This window comes from Lissotriton helveticus, chromosome 3_1 (genome assembly GCF_964261635.1).
Source record: "Lissotriton helveticus chromosome 3_1, aLisHel1.1, whole genome shotgun sequence".
NCBI lineage: Eukaryota > Metazoa > Chordata > Amphibia > Caudata > Salamandridae > Lissotriton > Lissotriton helveticus.
The window spans coordinates 1,878,326,469-1,878,344,853 of NC_136061.1; the positions used below are offsets into that span (position 1 = coordinate 1,878,326,469).

Consider the following 18,385-nt stretch of genomic DNA (forward strand, 5'->3'; position numbering starts at 1 on the left):
GTAATGGTGCCCGTTGACGCGAGCATCTCACTAGCAGCCTCCATGTTCCCCCGGCTTACTTAAAGGGCCAGCAGTTGCATATGGAGACAGGTGATATTAAGGAATCTGAGGTACCCTAAAGGTATACATTGAGGACACGGAACACCGGAGGTGAGGCAAATATCTTTCCTTTTTCACCGGACACATTGCTAGAATTGTTACAAGGAGTTAAAACTATCATAAACGCAAAGTGGGGGCGACACGGAGGGAGTTCCCAAAACAGGGGGTTAGGAAAGTCTCCAGCTGGGAAAATTAACGAGGGGAAAGGCACAAAAAAATCTGGCAGTTTACCCTCCAGAGTAAAAATTACTCCCTCACTTAAATCCTTTTTTTCGGGTACTTCCGAGTATGCAGGAGGATGGCACAGGGGGTTTAAGCCCCATCTTAGACGATCGCACCTCAGACATGCCTGGGAGTAGGGCCAATGAAGCGGATACCACTATCAATGTAGAAAAGAGTACGAATAGTGCTGGTGGTTTGGGGGGATGAGCACGTTAAGAGATGGCACTGGGGTACCCCAGGGACCCAGCATAACAGTCCCCTTGAGTAACAGGTTTGCAGTGCTAGCATCACCTGAAGACCTTGACGCTATGCTCCCAGAAGTAAGTGGGGACAGACAGAGTAGCTTGGTTACGGGAAAGTCTGAAGCAAGTAAAGATGCAGAAACCTCTCTGGTATATATTTATTGGATTTTAAGAACGATATAAGGAAGCGCTTTGAGTTCTCAGAAGCAAATCAATTGGGTATACAAGCCTCATGTTCAGAGCTAACGCAGAAGCTGGATGAAGTAACTGTGCGCACAACAAAGTTGGAGGAAGAAGTAGATATTGTGAAGCAGGATGTGGAGAAGAATGCTCCCGAGACTTCTAAACTCGGTAGGCAGAATCAAACCTTAAGAGAAGATTTGGAGAGAGTGGAGAACCAATCCTGCAGGAATAACTTAAGGTTTCTGAATATTCCTGAAACCGAGGATGGAGCGGATATGAAGGCTTTTATGATGTTGCTTCTACGGAAAACGATTTTCAAAGATAAGGAAGAGATAAACCTCAAGGATAGAGAGACGTTTCGGTGCTATCGGCAAAGAACTACACCTAGGAAGCTCCTGGTAAACTTCCTCTCATATACTACTAAAGAAGAGATACTTAGTAGAGCTCTGAAAAATGGTCCTTATTCGGTAAGTGGGTATTCTCTGCTTGTCAGATCTGACGTGTGTAAGGCTACAGAGCAGAGGCAGTGGGAGTTGGGTGGCAAGATGGAGGAGCTCTGGAAAATGGTAGCCAAAGTGCAGCTAACATTCCAAGCAATGTTGCGTATCATGTGGTATAACCAAATGTATAATCTCCGGACAGTGAAGATGTGGAATCATTAATCGACAGGATCAGAAAGGGAGATTGTGCCAAATGACTGCCAAGGGCTACAGGATAGGTCGCTCTCTGAAGTCTGAATATATTAGCGGAAATTCCCCTCAATGGTGCACCCATAGGCATAGTTATGCCTAAAAAGATAGGAAGGGTTCCCCAGGGTAGGTGTAGGAGGGTGGAGTGGGAAGGTGGTGGGGGGCACGGGTGGGGAGCAGTGGGATAAAAAACATAAAAAAGTCCTCAGAACCGTTTACGCAGGAGAAATCTAACAATGCAGTAAAGAAGCAAGGAATAGAACATCTTGGGAAGTATTATGGCTAACATCCCGAGTATTGACATTCTTACATGGAATGTGAATAGCCTTAGCTCTAAACCCAGACAGAGGAAAGTGATGGAATATTTGGAAAATAGACAGGCACATATTATGATTTTACGAGTGACTCAATTATTAGCAAATTAAAGTAAGGAGTTGTTTGGTAGGTGTGGGTGGATCCTGTATTGTAACGTTCAACAAGGAGAGAGAGTGCATATGTCCCCAGAATGAGGAACGCCTTGAAAAGTATAATACAGGATCTCGATTTATTAGATGTGTGGAAATATTTGAGAGGGAGGATGAGGGGGTACATGCAGCACAGTAAAACGCACCATCACTTTTCTAGATTAGATTATTACTTAGTTGATAGATGTCTTGTAACAAATATCAAAAGGATGGAACACCTTCCAGCTCACATTTTGGACCATTCAGCTGTAACAATACATTACAAGCGCTAGGACCGCAGCCTCCTAAGAGATGGACGTTAAATCGTGCATTGCTTCTAGAAGAGGGGGTGGATACAGCTCTGAAAAAAGTAGCAACAGAGTCTTTTAATAATAAAGATACTGCCTCCCCAGGAATTGTATGGGATGCCTTTAAGGCATATATGCGTGGGATTCTAAATAGCCCTACCTGCGAAAAAAAACGAGAAGACAGGGCAGAACTAATGAATCTGGAAAAAGAAGTTGAGGTTTTAGAGGAGGCTCTGCACACCATAAGTGCGGGAGAGGAAAGAGAGAAGATGGAAAAGAGGCTAGAAGAGGTCCAACTGGTAATTAAATTCAGGCTGGAAGGAAAGTGCAAGGCAAGATGGCAAGCAGCTAATATGAAGGAACTCGAGTATGGTCAGAAAGCAGGAGCCTTGTTAGCTTGGAAAGCTAGAGTAGAAAGATCAAGAAATTAGATAAAGGAGTTGAGAAGTGATTCGGGGAGAAGTTGGACAGCTGGGAAACCATGCAGGAACATAAAATGGCACTGTTTTCGCAGTTTTATAAGGAAGACACCATTCCTGATTCCCTACAGTTAAGAAGCTGGCTTAGCTCGCTTTGCCTTCCTGTAATGAACGAGGAAGGGAAGGAAATGATGGACGCTCCAATCACGCAAGAAGAGATCAGGAGAGCAATTAAAAGATCTAAAAATGTGAAGGCGGCGGGCTTGATGCTGTTCCATCAGAAGTATATAAAATAGTAATCGAGGAAATATTACCTGTTTGGCAGGGTCTGTTTCATGATTTACATGGGGCAGGCGCAGGTTACAGAATCCTGGAGGGAGGACTCTATAGTTTTGATTTTAAAACCTGCTAAGGTCCCGGTAAGGGCAGAATCCTATCGGCCGATATCCCTGCTAAATGCAGATTATAAGATCTTTGTCAACATTTTAGCAGGGAGGCTGTCCAGAGTTGTATCTCAGCTGATACATGAAGATCAGAAGAGCTTTATACCTGGGAAACACATGCATGAATTGACCCAGCAATTAATAGGGTGTATCGACATAGCTACATCGAGGTCGATCCCTTTGGCGGTGGTCACATTGGACGCCGCCAAAGCTTTTGACCGAGTTTGCTGGGAGTATCTGTGGGCAGTATTAGAGATCATGGGGTTTGAGCCTTATTTTCTAACTACACTAAAAGCCCTATTTCATCGTTCCACAGCCAGAATTTTTCTTAACGGCACTCTTCCTAAGAGTTTTATGATCCTTAGAGGGATGAGGCAGGGCTGTCCCATTTTCCCTATGTTGTTTAATATATATAGTGAACCATTTGGCCAGGCGCTTTGTCAAGATGAACAGGTCACAGCTTTTCCTGTGGGAGCATTTGGAAAGAAAATTGCCCTGTATGCAGATGACCTAATAATCTATACAGCAGATCCTGCTATTACAATTCCAAGAGTAGAGCTATTGACAGAAGAATATTGGGCCTTTTCAGGATATTTAGTAAATAAGGAAAAAAACGGGATTATGTGCTGGAATATCGGAGACTGGAGGGGGAGTATACAGAGAGAGATTAGTTATCTGTGAATTATTATTGTTAATTTATTGCAGGATATTCCCCAGCCCAATCCATAGAGGGTTGCTAAGGATATCGAGAAAGTACTAACTAGGTGGAAGAATATCCCATTAATATTATATGGTGAGTCAACCTTATCAAAATGGTGTTATTGCCAAAGCTTACATTTGTTTTTAAATCTATACCCCTTACCTTCCCGAGAGGTCTGATTGATAAAATACAGGGCAAATTGGGCAGTTTTGTTTGGGCAGATAGGGGAGCAGGTATGTCTTGGAAGAAATTGCGATGTAAATTAGTAGAAGGTGGGCTGGCACTACCAGACCTAAGGTTATACTGTATGACATTCCAGTTCAAGAACTGTAGAGTCTTAGTAGGTACACCGGTGCACCGGGTGTGGTGCAGGTTGTTAGAGGAGATGGTCAAAGAGTAGGGTGCAAAAGGGTTTTTGTAAAAATTTGGGGCAAAGAAATAAAAAAAAATGTAAAATTGACGCGAAAGGCAGCACTTACTCTGTGGATCAGAATAAGGAACACACTAGGAATTGGATACTATTCAGAGAGGTGCACCCATATGGTATTCACCAGGCACACCGGAATGTTTGCAAGATCAATTAAGTATCCCACTTAGGAGGGCAGGAATAGAGTTCTGGGGGGCATCTCATGATGATGAACGAGCTGGTGCCATGGGAAGTACTGTGGACAAGGACAGGGGGTTCCCTCTCAAGATTTAAGTATCTGCAGCTACTGTCCTGGGCGAAGGCGAATAGGAATGAGACCAGATTTTGGGAGTTTGAAACAAAGCTACAGAACGAAACCCCAATAAAGAAGGAAGTAAGTGACTGATATCGGACATTGGTGTCTTTTGAAGAGAAGAAAATCAAAGCACCCTATGAGATCTGGGATGGCGCAATACAGATGTCGGAGCCACAGAAACTGTGGTTTTTAAATTGCTTTATAAAGTAGTTAAGCCATCGAACTTAAAAAGGAATCATTTCTTTACGACCAACAGACTTTATTGGACAATGTATAAATTAGCAAAGTTTGTAACCGCTTTCGCCCCAAGATGTCAAAGATGTGGTGCATTGTGTGCTGACGACAGACATATGTTTTTGAATGTTCTCTGTTACAGGACTACTGGTCCAAAGTGGAAAAGGCTATAAATGAAATTCTCTGCGTCAACATAAAAATAAGCTTAATATTAATAATGTTGGGAGTAGAGGGTAAGCCGATTTTGCCCATTATTAGGGATAAGCAGGCCCTGCTCTTTTATTTGGTTCTCCTTGCTAGGCGAGAAATTTGTAAAAAATGGATAGACGCTGTACCACCCATTGGGATAGACTGGTTTCAGGCAGTAAAAAGAACCTGTTAAAAGAATACAGGATTACAGACTAATACGCATTCTAAGATCCTAAGATCTGGGAGGCTTTTCGGAATTGGAATGGCACAAAAAGAACCTAACTGTATTAGTCCTATGATTACACCTGCGTGGAACTTGCAAACAGGTTACTGGATGAGCTTGTGCGCAGGACTATTGAGATATCGTAAAAAGCCTGGAGAAGGTACAGGTCGGTTGGCAGGCTGCAATTTGCATATTCTGGTGGTATGAGGACAACAAAGAAAAGCTGTGCAGCGAAAACTAATAATATGTGTAAACCTTTGAAGAAGAATAGAGGAATGTGTGAGATAATTTATGTACTCAGGAGTTGTTACTTATATGAAAGGTAGTTCCTTAAGCTATACTCCTCAAACCGTTTGATACTCAAGGTGTCAGCATTGTAATGACTGATACCAGCCAGTGGGGTCTAGGCATGGATTTGTGACAAATTCAGAGTGGTAAAGAAGAGCTGATAGCGTTTGCCTCAACGAATCTCAAGAGGGGGGAAACATCTTAGTCTGTCATTGAAGAAGAAATCTTAGCATGCTGAAGTGGCATCTTTAACTTATCTTTGGGGTACCAGATTTATTATACGTGTGGACCAAAAGCCCCTCATTGATTTGTTTGTACAACTTCATGTCCCTCTCTTTCTGTTTTGTCACTTTTACTTTAATTCTCTATTTCTCTCTTTCTCTGTAACTTACAGCCACAGTTGTACCACAAGCTGAATTATCGGCTGTAGAGCACTCTATGACCTCCCACATTTAGGTTTAATCCCAGCTCTTCACTCAGTTCTTCATTGTAGGAAATAAGAAGTCACATGTCTGCGTATAAAAGACCAAATCTCAACATGAATACCTAAATCTCACCATAGGATATCACATGTTCAAATTGGCTTCTGAATCTCTCTAAGGGCGCTATGCACAAATGTAAATTTACATAGACGTAGATTTACCATAGGTAGATCTATGCCTACACCTAATTGTAACTCTCCATTTTTTTTTCAATTCACAATTTCCGAGTAAAGATTTACACCTAGGTGCTGACTAACCTCTTAGGACTACATTTATGTGATACTAACTTTCCGCTAGTAGGCGATCCACAGATATGAAAGTGTGGGGAAATGTAATGAAGTTTTATTTATTTTTTAAAATAGATCAACATATTTTAATGTAAAAAATAAATGTAAAATAATTAATATATTAAAATTATGTTAAATCATTTTAAATATATAATTTTAACCTGGAGATAATTAAATAGAAACCTGCAACATATTATCTTCTGAACTTACACTTGTATTAAAATCTAAATTCATTTAACCATATTAATTTAATTTGACAATGATGTAAAATAAAATGACCCACCCTCACACACATTTTTATTTGCATTTAGTCTGTAGTAAACTGGGTTTAAACTTGTGCTTCAGTTATTTAAATATGTTTATATTGTTAAAAATGAATTAAATATTTTAATTTATTTTGTTTAAATTAAGTTACTTGGCAAATTAAAAACAATCATTAATAATTATACTTAATCTTCTATAAATGTAGAATTGATTAATTGATTTCATATTAGTTGCTAAGGGGTGTTAGTTTATTTCCCTCTCTCCATTGTTTTCAATAAGCTTGTGTTGCATTACTAGTGTTTGGCCATTATAGAGTTTATCCTACTCCAAGTCTGGTATGGAGTACATAGAAGCCTGTTTTGACCCTATTAGGCCGTTGATATATTTAGAAGTGCAATTTGTGGCTTGCAATGCTCTTTACTTTTTTGTGGGTATGTGTTTTGTATTATCGTGTCCCTCCCTAAAAGCCTCCTTATTTTTTCCTTAACCCCACCCACGTTGTAGTCATTTTTCCCCATTGTCCCACAACTCCACCTGGTCCTTCCCACATTCATTACCGAAACGTAAGCCTTTGAACGAGATCTCCGCTACCATGGCAGAGATCTCTTTACAGAAAAGTTACTAGAGATCTACACTCATTGGTTTGTGAAGAGCATTTTGTAGTATGTAAATATTAAAACTGGAGTTCTACTGCACACAGTCCAAAATGCAGTTTGTGATTCTGGCTCAAAGATCTCATAGCTTTCAGACTGATTAGTGTACTTCACCGACTTGTTGAAAGAAAGTTCCTGCTCTTTGCCTGTCTGCTTAGTTCAATTTAACCCTTTCATTTGGTTTGTGAGGCTTTCAGATTGCTCCCTATTCGTGAAAGAAAATTGGAGCACATAGGTTCCCTTTCTGGTACCAACAAACTACCACAAATCTTTGTACACAATCCGGGGTATCTATGGATCACAAAACCAGATACCCACCCATCACTTATGATTACTATATAATGACGTGTTTCGCAAGACCTAGACCTCTAAATGTGTCATGGAAAATGACAACCACTTCATCTAAACTTTTGTATATTTTGTGAATTTTACGGAACACGGAATGTTTTGAACATTTTTTTTTAAATGTTTCCATATTTGTTACAAATATACATTTGTTAGGCTTTTTAAGAGAAAAAACGTTACCTTGATGAAAGCAGTTATTGCTTTTGCTTTCTCCAACCAAGGTACATTTCGTAGAAGTTCTTCTGCTTCCGCTGCTGGAATAGTGGTTGGAAAAGAAGCCAGCTGCTGCAATTTTCCTTTAATTATCTAAACAACAAAAACATAACTTCTTGTTTGCCACTGATTTAAGCATGAGACTTATACATTATGCTCAAGGATTTTGAATTGGTGCATATCCTGAAACGTCATACCTTACTTTAATTTGACTAGTTTTATAAAAGATCGTAGTGAATGCTCATGGCAGAAATGGCCAGTCTTTAAATGTACTATGTTAATCAACAACTACAGACTTTCACAATGTAAACTTTTAAAAACCTGAGAAAAACACATACATTTTGCATTGGATTCAATCTATAAATGAAAAATAAATGTGTAAATCACAATATGTAATCTTTCTTCTTTCCAGTAATGGTTCTAGGGGGAGCAAAGGTGAGGGCGCAATGACTCAAGAAGCTTGCTCGGCTACTCGTGTTTCTATTCTTCTAGCCTTGTGTCTGTTGAAGTCAAATACGGAATAGATTTTTAAGTCATTTGATTTTTATAACTTTAGATGTATAATACAATTACTTAGATGGACTTTCAGGCAGCCCTCTTCATCTACTGGTCTGCGGTTGTGTCATTCACTTTTCCTTCCACCCAGGCCAGCATGGGGCAGCCCACTTCAGCCACTGGCTTACTTCGCTATGAGTGAGGCTCCTAAGACAATGTTATGCTTTTAATTGTTGCATCGTAATTCTTTATACGATGTAATAATAACATAATAATAATAATACAGTGTGGAAGTCTCATTAGTGAGTGAAAAGTAATGACACAGATGAAGCATGTGTTACAATCGTGCACTATATGTTACCCTGTCATCTGTAGCTGGTGGTCACAGGAGTCAACTACAATACATCGAAAAGAATAACAATCATGAGCATTAAACCCATAACCCAACGGAGCTCAGCCGTCGACCGGTTTTGCTTGTGTCACCTATTTCAGCAAACATGCGGCTCCTACAGACCCTGGCGGGAAAGTACCGGTCGGGTTTGAGGCAGGAGGATTCAGGTAGGCCTTAAGCTGGTCCTGCTACTGTGGAGCGCGCCTGTTATGCCAGTGATCCTGTGGGCGGTGATAGCATTCCCCTAGTGTAGCCTCAGTGTCGCATCCTATTTGTCATAGTTGAAGGAATGTACCTAGATTCATCACTTCATGAGCCCCATGCGCTTGGGTGTCAAAATTGTGTAGTGGAGGTAATTAATGTGCATGTATCACAGTGTTGAGTTTTTGGAGATGAATTTCACGCGAAGTAACCCTCATACCCAGTTGCCAAGTGGTGTCTCCGGGCCTATTGGTGTTTCCCACCATCTCTAAGAGCCTCCAGTGCTGCTCCCTCCTACTGTAATGGGGCGGCAAAGAGGCATAGGATTGCCTACCTGGCCGTACCATGTGTGAGTAGTGTCTGCAAGAGGGGTGAGGTATTCAGTACCTCCTGCATCAGTGCCCATTTGGATACTGCAATTCATCCCAACGGGTTATATACTAGAAATTGGCAAAGTCCCAAGTTGTATTCATTCAGCAGTTCCGCAAATGTTTTCAGGCCTCTGCCAGTGATCAAGTTCCCACATATCCATATTCCTGCCTCTCTCCATGGGTGCACACTGTGCAGTGCTACCAGCCTAGCACACTCTGGAAAGAATCACAGCGGTAGTATGTGATGGGGTCTGTTTTTTTTAAAAACAGATGTTGTCCAGCACCATCTTGCTACTGACATCAGTAAGAGGTTTCCGCCTGTTCTGCTTCCACTGGACCTTAGCCACTGTATGATGGATTGTTCCCCCAGTTGCGATTGCACATCTAGGGGCATATGCACAACAGATTGATGGAGCATGGCATTAAGCAAAACTTTTACTAACGCCACTCTCCAACATTCTGATAATGCTGGGATGCACCGTATTTATAAAGATACGGTGCAGCCTTGCGTTTCCCCTGGCGCTGGTGCTAAATGAAGCTGCCTAGCGTAAAAGCAGGTACCCTTGCACAATATTGCAAGGGTACCTGCGTTGGGGGAATGATTAAGTGCAGGAAGGTGTTCCTTTCTGTACATAAACAATCACAAATGGTGATTTGTAACTCCTATGTGTGCTACATAGGGCAGAATACATAGAAGTTGTACATTGTAATTATTTTAATGATTGTTTATATGCAGGTAGGGACACCTTCCTGCACATAAACAATCATTTATGGTGTTTTGCTGTTTCTAAGTGTGCTACACAATGCAGCACGCATAAAAACAGCAAAAACAAGGAGAAATTAATCATTTCTCCTCGTTTCGCCATGTTAAGACCAGGTTTTCCATGTTCTTAATTTTGGCGCTGCCCAATATTTACGCCACCCTTGTAAATATTGGGCAGCGTCAAAATCAATGGGTGTTGCGGTGGAACACCCATTGACCACCCCTTTCACGCTAAGTATAGCATGAAAGGGTGCCTTGTGTACAGAGTGGAGTTAAGCCACATTAACTGGCTGAACGCCGCCTTGTAAATAAGGTAAAGCCTCTATTGCCACAGGAACATTGTAAAAAGTGACGTTCCTGTGGTGATAGGGACTAGTAAATATGAGCCCTAGTGTCTCCCTGTCAGACGCCATGGCCATCCAGTCTCATAGGGCATTGGAGTTGTGCCGCAGAATGTTTTAATTCATAGTTGGGAGCTCCTAGGTCCCCCTTGCACAGCACTGCATCCCCAAATGCGGTGCGGTGCGTGCAACAAAATTCATTGTATTTATTTATATGTTTACTTACCTGTAAAGCTCCGTAATCCATAGATTACTACCCCCCACCCTGCCCCCCCTCCACGTCACCGCCCTGCAGGTACACCCACTACCGACCGCGGCTGACATACTTGTCTGCAAAACTAGGGCCCTGAAAGGGGGAGTAACCCTAGCCCTACAGCATTAGTCCGCAAGGTGGGGAGGCATGGGTGGGGCTGTAAGGATCTGCATCTAGATAGAGTTGCTACCAGATAATGCACTACCGAAGGTAAGTACTTGTTCATCTAATAGAGACTTCTAGCTGCATTTTCCTTACCTTTGAATTAGATACCCAAGACATACCATCCCGGCGGTGGGTTGCGGACCAATACCTCAAACTAGGAAGACCTGCAGGACAGAATGGGCAAATTCCCGTCCCGGCTTACCTGACTGTCCAGGCAGTAGTGTTTGGCAAACATGTGCAAAGATGCTCAAGTGACAGATGTCCAGGACTGGGACGGATCACTGACATTATATCGACCACAAAAATATCGAGATACAAAAATATCGAGGAGAAAATATCGAGGGACAAAATATCGACTGCCTATCTTCAAATAGGTAAGTACTAAAATATCGACTCCAAAATATCGAGTTACAAAAATATAGACTGTCAAAATATTGATTTTTTTAAATGTCTTTAAATTAAGTTAAAACTAATATAATAATAAATATATTTAATATAAACTTAGTAAAAATTATTAAATAAATGTAATATTAATAAATAATTAATATAAATAAAAAATTATATCACAAAAATAATACATATATGTATATATATACATATATATATATAAACATAATATTAAATAAACATATATAATATTTTTACTGTAGCATAGCAAAATGGTTAAAATGTATTGTTACAACTCTAGTGAGTTCAACTGTAGCAAAAGCGTTGGATAGTGTAGGGGTAAAATTTACTATTCCCACTCCAGTGGGTGCAACAGTAGGGAAAGCGCTGGATAGCATAGGGGTTAAAATTACTATTCCCACTCCAGTGGGTGCAACAGTAGGGAAAGCGTTGGATAGCGTAGGGGTAAGAATTACTATTCCCACTCCAGTGTGAGCAACAGTAGGGAAAGCGTTGGATAGCGTAGGGGTAAAAATTACTATTCCAACTCCAATGAGTGCAACAGTAGGGAAAGCGTTGGATAGCGTAGGGGTAAGAATTACTATTCCCACTCCAGTGTGAGCAACAGTAGGGAATGCGTTGGATAGCGTAGGGGTAAAAATTACTATTCCCACTCCAGTGGGTGCAACAGTAGGGAAAGCGTTGGATAGCGTAGGGGTTAAAATTACTATTCCCACTCCAGTGGGTGCAACAGTAGGGAAAGCGCTGGATAGCATAGGGGTTAAAATTACTATTCCCACTCCAGTGGGTGCAACAGTAGGGAAAGCGCTGGATAGCGTAGGGGTTTTTATTACTATTCCCACTCCAGTGGGTGCAACAGTAGGGAAAGCGTTGGATAGCGTATGGGTTAAAAATACTATTCCCACTCCAGTGGGTGCAACAGTAGGGAAAGCGCTGGATAGCGTAGGGGTTAAAATTACTATTCCCACTCCAGTGGGTGCAACAGTAGGGAAAGCGCTGGATAGCGTAGGGGTTAAAATTACTATTCCCACTCCAGTGGGTGCAACAGTAGGGAAAGCGCTGGATAGCATAGGGGTTAAAATTACTATTCCTACTCCAGTGGGTGCAACAGTAGGGAAAGCGCTGGATAGCGTAGGGGTAAAGATTACTATTCCCACTCCAGTGGGTGCAACAGTAGGGAAAGCGCTGGATAGCGTAGGGGTTAAAATTACTATTCCCACTCCAGTGGGTGCAACAGTAGGGAAAGCGCTGGATAGCATAGGGGTTAAAATTACTATTCACACTCCAGTGGGTGCAACAGTAGGGAAAGCGTTGGATAGCGTAGGGGTAAAAATTACTATTCCAACTCCAATGAGTGCAACAGTAGGGAAAGCGTTGGATAGCGTAGGGGTAAGAATTACTATTCCCACTCCAGTGTGAGCAACAGTAGGGAAAGCGTTGGATAGCGTAGGGGTAAAAATTACTATTCCCACTCCAGTGGGTGCAACAGTAGGGAAAGCGTTGGCTAGCGTAGGGGTTAAAATTACTATTCCCACTGCAGTGTGTGCAACAGTAGGGAAAGCGCTGGATACCATAGGGGTTAAAATTACTATTCCCACTCCAGTGGGTGCAACAGTAGGGAAAGCGCTGGATAGCGTAGGGGTTTTTATTACTATTCCCACTCCAGTGGGTGCAACAGTAGGGAAAGCGTTGGATAGCGTAGGGGTTAAAAATACTATTCCCACTCCAGTGGGTGCAACAGTAGGGAAAGCGCTGGATAGCGTAGGGGTTAAAATTACTATTCCCACTCCAGTGGGTGCAACAGTAGGGAAAGCGCTGGATAGCATAGGGGTTAAAATTACTATTCCCACTCCAGTGGGTGCAACAGTAGGGAAAGCGCTGGATAGCGTAGGGGTAAAGATTACTATTCCCACTCCAGTGGGTGCAACAGTAGGGAAAGCGCTGGATAGCGTAGGGGTTAAAATTCCTATTCCCACTCCAGTGGGTGCAACAATAGGGAAAGCGCTGGATAGCGTAGGGGTAAAGATTACTATTCCCACTCCAGTGGGTGCAACAGTAGGGAAAACGCTGGATAGCGTACGGTTTAAAATTACTATCCCCACTCCAGTGGGTGCAACAGTAGAGAAAGCGCCGGATAGCGTAGGGGTAAAAATTACTATTCCCACTCCAGTGGGTTCAACAGTAGGGAAATCGCTGGATAGCGTAGGGGTTAAAATTACTATCCCCACTCCAGTGGGTGCAACAGTAGGGAAAGCGCAGAATAGCGTAGGGGTTAAAATTACTATTCCCACTCCAGTGGGTGCAACAGTAGGGAAAGCGCTGGATAGCGTAGGGATTACATTTACTATTTCCACTCCAGTGGTTGCAACAGTAGGAAAACGATGGATAGCATAGGGGTAAAAATTACTATTCCCACTCCAGTAAGTGCAACAGTAGCAAAAGGAAAAAAATCATAAATAAATATAATTAATAGAAATATTATTACCAATTAAATTTAATTTCCAATACCAATTACTTTTATTTACCAATTAAATTTTATTTAATGGACAATTATTAATTAATTACCAATTTTAATTAATTAACATAATTAATTAATTATTATTAAATTACTTACCACCTTATCCCCCTATAAACTCACAACCCACTACAGAAATTAATTCACTAAATATTAATTATTAATCAATTAAATATTTATAATTAATTACCAATTATATTTTAATTAATTACCAACTATTAATTAATTAACAATTATTATTACTTTACATATTTAATTAATTAAAATTAAATTACTTCCCACCCTATTCCACTATAAACCGACAACCCGCTACAAAAAATAATTTAGTAGAAAATAATGATTTATCAATTATTCAATTATAATTATTTACCAATTAAATTTTAATTATTTACCAAATAATAATTATTTAACAATTATAATTATTTTACATATTTAATTAATTATATTTAAATTACTTCCCACCCTATTCCCCTATAAACCCACAACCCGCTCCAGAAAATATTGTATGAAAAATTAATTATTGATCAATTAATCAATTATTATTAATTACCAATTATATTTTAAATAATTAACAATTAATAATTAATTAACACTTACTATCATATTACAGATTTAATTAATTATATTTAAATTACTTCCCACCCTATTCCCCTATAAACCCACAACCCGCTACAGATTAATATTACACAATTATTACAAATTATTAAAAAGTTACCTTATTTTCGATATTTTTGTTGTCTATATTCTATCTAGTCGATATTATGTCTAGTCTATATTTTTGATTCGATATTTTGGCTATTAATATCGATAGTAATCGATATTTTTGTAGTCTATATTATTTCTGGTCGATATTTTGTCTAGTCTATATTTTTACCTCGATATTATGTCCAGTCGATATTTTTGCATCGATATTATGTCTGTTTACCGACTGGGACACCCTAGGTGGTAGTCGCAGCCTTTCCCCTGGTGGAATTGGCCTGTTATCCCTCAGGGGGCTGCTTCTATGCCAGGGCATAGCAGATATTGATTCAGAGAAAAACCCAGCGAGAGATGTTCCTTTTTTGCACTTCCCATCCCTTCTTAGCTACCACGTATCCCACAAAGAGTTGGTCATCCACCCAGTCAAGGTAGAACAACAACACTGTTTTTGGGTCCAGTCGGTGGAGGAGCTCCTCCTCTTAAGAGGGATGGGGGAGCAAAGAAGGTGGCCAACGTGATGGATTGACCCAAATGGAATGGGGGTCACAACCTTTGGTAAAATGGAAGCCCAGGTGTGAAGCACCACTTTGTCTGGAAAAGACATCAGATAGGAAGGCATGCAAGATAACACCTGCAACTCACTCACCCTCCAAGCAGATGTAAACACCATTAAAAGACTGTTTTGATGGTTAACAGCCGGAGGGGGCAATTATGTACAGGTTCGAAGGGAGCACACATTAAGTGGGTAAGGACCAAATGAAGGTCCCACTGTGGCATAACAAAGGGCGTGGGTGGAAACAAGTGAGCCAGTCCTTTTAGAAACATATGTATAATCAGAGACTTAAAGAGAGGAGGCTGGTCTGGGGGCCTCAAAAAAGCAGACAGAGCAGAAAGTTAACCCTTGGGAGTTCCCAAAGCTGAGCCCTAATGGGTAAGGGTTAGAATGAATAAAAGAACAGTGGAAAAAGAAGCAGAAAGACAGTCAATATATCTTTCTGAACAGTATAACACAAATTTCTGCCAACGGCAGGCATATACCGTCTTAGTGGAGGGCCGCCAAAAACAGGTTACATACTCCAGTTGGAAGGTAAAACGCCATCAACTGCCGCCGCTTAATCTCTATGCATGGAGGCGCAGAGTTGACAGATTTGGGGGAGAACCCTCCCCTGCTGCTGCGACAGAAGATCCTCCTGAAGAGGCAGCTTGATCGGAGGATCATTGCTCCTTTTTGGAAGCTCTAAATACCAGACTCTCCTCGCCCGGTCCGGAGCCACAAGAATGACTTGAGCCCGGTTGATCCTGATCTTCTTCAGAACTCTGTGCAGGAGTGGTATGGGCGGAAAGGCATACAGCAAGCCTGAGCTCCCCTTACGACAAAAAGCTTAGCTGAGTGATAGCAGCCTTGGAAGCTCCAGCATGCTGTACTGCTAACAGTGCATTTTCTATTTTGGAAATCTAACCAAGGTTCTCCCCACTGCCAAAATAGACCTTGCACCACGTCTGACTGGAGACACCATTTTGTGTCTACCCAGGAATTCAGAGAACCTGCCAGGTGTTGAACCACCAGGGTTATGCCCTGCTGTTCCAGCCATGTCCAGAAATGCAGGGCACCCTTACAAATGCCTTGATCTGAGCGGGTGCCGCTCTGGCTCCCGGAAAAGGAGGGAGGCGCAAAGTTGACCCTGGCTCTGACCCCATGGAACCGTGCCTAGAGCATCCCAGACCTGCTCCGTAGACGGATGACAGTTGAGGTGAAGAAGTCAGCTTGGACTTCTACTTCTTCTTGTGCCTTTTCCCTGACTGTCCTGAAGGCCTTGAGTGGAATCAGGAGTATTTTGGACACCGAGAACGGTCCCGCTACCGCCTCTTCCTCAATTAGGACCGGGCCTTCTGCTGAGTCTTGCTTGAAGGTGTCCGCTGTCAGCCCACATGGAGCTTCAAAGCCTGATCCAGTAAAGTCTTAGGAGCCAGGACCCGACAACCCGGGCATGACTTTGGATCATGGTCGCGCTCGAGACACCAGAGGCAGACGAAGTCAGGATCAGTGACCGACATAGTGCGGGGACAGGCTCTGCATGGCCTAAATCCCTCAATGACATCCTTCACACACGATGGAAAAAGTCTTGGAGGGTGACAAAAAGTTAACAAAAAGCCTGTCACAAAGCAACAGAGGGGTAGCCCTTGCCGGATCAGCGCTTAATTGGCACGGAAAGAAAATAACTGACGTCCATGTCCTGTGGGTGGTGCTTATGTAGATACCACAATATCATAACTGACCCAAATGACATCACACAGAGTCGAATGGATCAACCAGACAGTGCGCACATGGGGTATTGCTCAGTAAACGTTCCCGGATCCAGGCTGGCGCCTGAGAAATTCAAAGGTAAGGAATCTGCAGCTAGAAGTCTCGATCAGATAGAAGGACAAAAGTTGGAGGCCTGTGATAAATTTGATAGGGTAGTATCAATATATCATTTTCAGACATTTCAAGATGAAGGGGATCCTTCTGTTGAGGGATATTTTGCAGGAGAATGACTGGTTGGTGAAATTCAATCTGAAGGATACATATTTTACGATTCCAATAGTGGAAGAAAGTCGCAGGTTTCTTCAGTTCAGGTGGTTAGGAGCTCTGTATCAGTTTGCATGCCTTCCATTTGGGTTGGTGTCGGCTCCTTGGCATTTTACAACGGTTCTGAGACAAGTGGCAACGTTTTTCAGGGAGAGAGGTATAAGAATGATCTTGTATCTGGATGATTTTTTAATAATGTCACAGAGTCAGGAGATATTGAAAGAGCAACTGATTGTGGCTATAGATCATTTGGAAGGACTGGGGTTTCTGATTAACAGAGAAAATTCAGTGTTGGTACCCAGCCAGTGTTCGGAGTTTTTGGGTTTCATGGTCAACAGGACGGAAAAGACTCTAAGTCAGCCGGAAAAAAGGTGGTAAAGATAAAATTGGAAATGAAAGGTCCGTTGAAGAAAGAAAGTGTTACTTTGAGGGATTTGGCGAGAGTGATTGGCTTATTTTCTTCTTCAATTCAGGTGGTTTTCCCTGGTCCGCTTGTCATTGTTTGGAAACTTCGAGGACCTGCAGTCTTGCTGCCACTGCTACTGGGGCTTCTCACGGACGCTGACAAGCGCGGGACCCGCTCCACGGGAGCGCCGCTGATCGACCCACTACCGCTGCGGGACTGCGAGGCATTGGAGAAACCTGCAGCCTCTTCCCGCAGCGGCCACGCCCCCTTGCCTGCCGTGAGCTTACCCTTGCCTTGAGGGCTACAAGAGCAGTCCAGGCTCTCCGCGAAGCGGGACACGTGCGGGACGGAGCGCGGGGCGAAGCCCGGGCAAAGGGCGTGCCGTTTTTGTGGCCGTTCGGTGGCTGAGTGAGGCTGGGCTGGGCCCATTCTCTTTTACTGTTCAAACGCCATTATTTTATCTTGTAAGTTTGCCCCCTCCTTGATATTGAGCACCCTTGTCATTTGCCTATACTGCATTTACATATAGTAATTGTCTTTTTTGCCACTTTCAACAAAGTCCTATTTTATTAGCGATCAGTAATATATCACTAACACTGATTTTATTAGAACTCATGGCTGCTAACCCCGAAAAAATTATGCTTTCTGAAGTAGCGGGAAATAGCAAAGGTCCTTTGGATAATTGCTTCAGAAAACCTCCCCCCGATATGGAAAGGGATTGCTCACTGGCTGAACGCAGGGCAGAGCGTCGTCACTCGATTGAAGCTATTAAAACCAGATCCCCTGTGGGCGTATTATCCCAGATTAATCCAGCGGGTGTAGGTCTGATATTAGGAAACGAGGACCCGTTATCTACGCAGGGTATTCCTATGCTCCTGCGAGATTCGCCCCCTTCTTCGACTGCCTTCAACAGTGTGGAACAAAATAACCTTTCAACTATTAGCAACATTAACACAGCTATAGAAATTATACCCGATACTCCCCGAGCAGTGGTGGGGAATTAAAAAAATAAAACTGGGAAATGGAAAGCCGTCAAAGTCTTTGGACCGCCTCCAAACAAAAGAAGGAGGAGGGGAGGTGTTCCACAAAGAGTTAAGATCAGCCATACTGACTTTGGGAAGGGAAAAAAGGCTAATGATACATCTGCTCTTACTACAAAG

General features: G+C 42.1%; 1 protein-coding gene across 1 annotated transcript in view; it reads right to left on the reverse strand.

The window, feature by feature from the left end:
• The window catches only part of LOC144823935 (sperm-specific sodium:proton exchanger-like), a 5,382,759-nt gene that overhangs the window by 1,111,311 nt on the left and 4,253,063 nt on the right, over positions 1 to 18,385 (reverse strand). Inside the window, exon 17 of the mRNA XM_078682869.1 lies at positions 7,616 to 7,741. Coding sequence (XP_078538995.1) covers positions 7,616 to 7,741 — 126 coding nt within the window. The remainder of the gene's footprint in view (positions 1 to 7,615; positions 7,742 to 18,385) is intronic.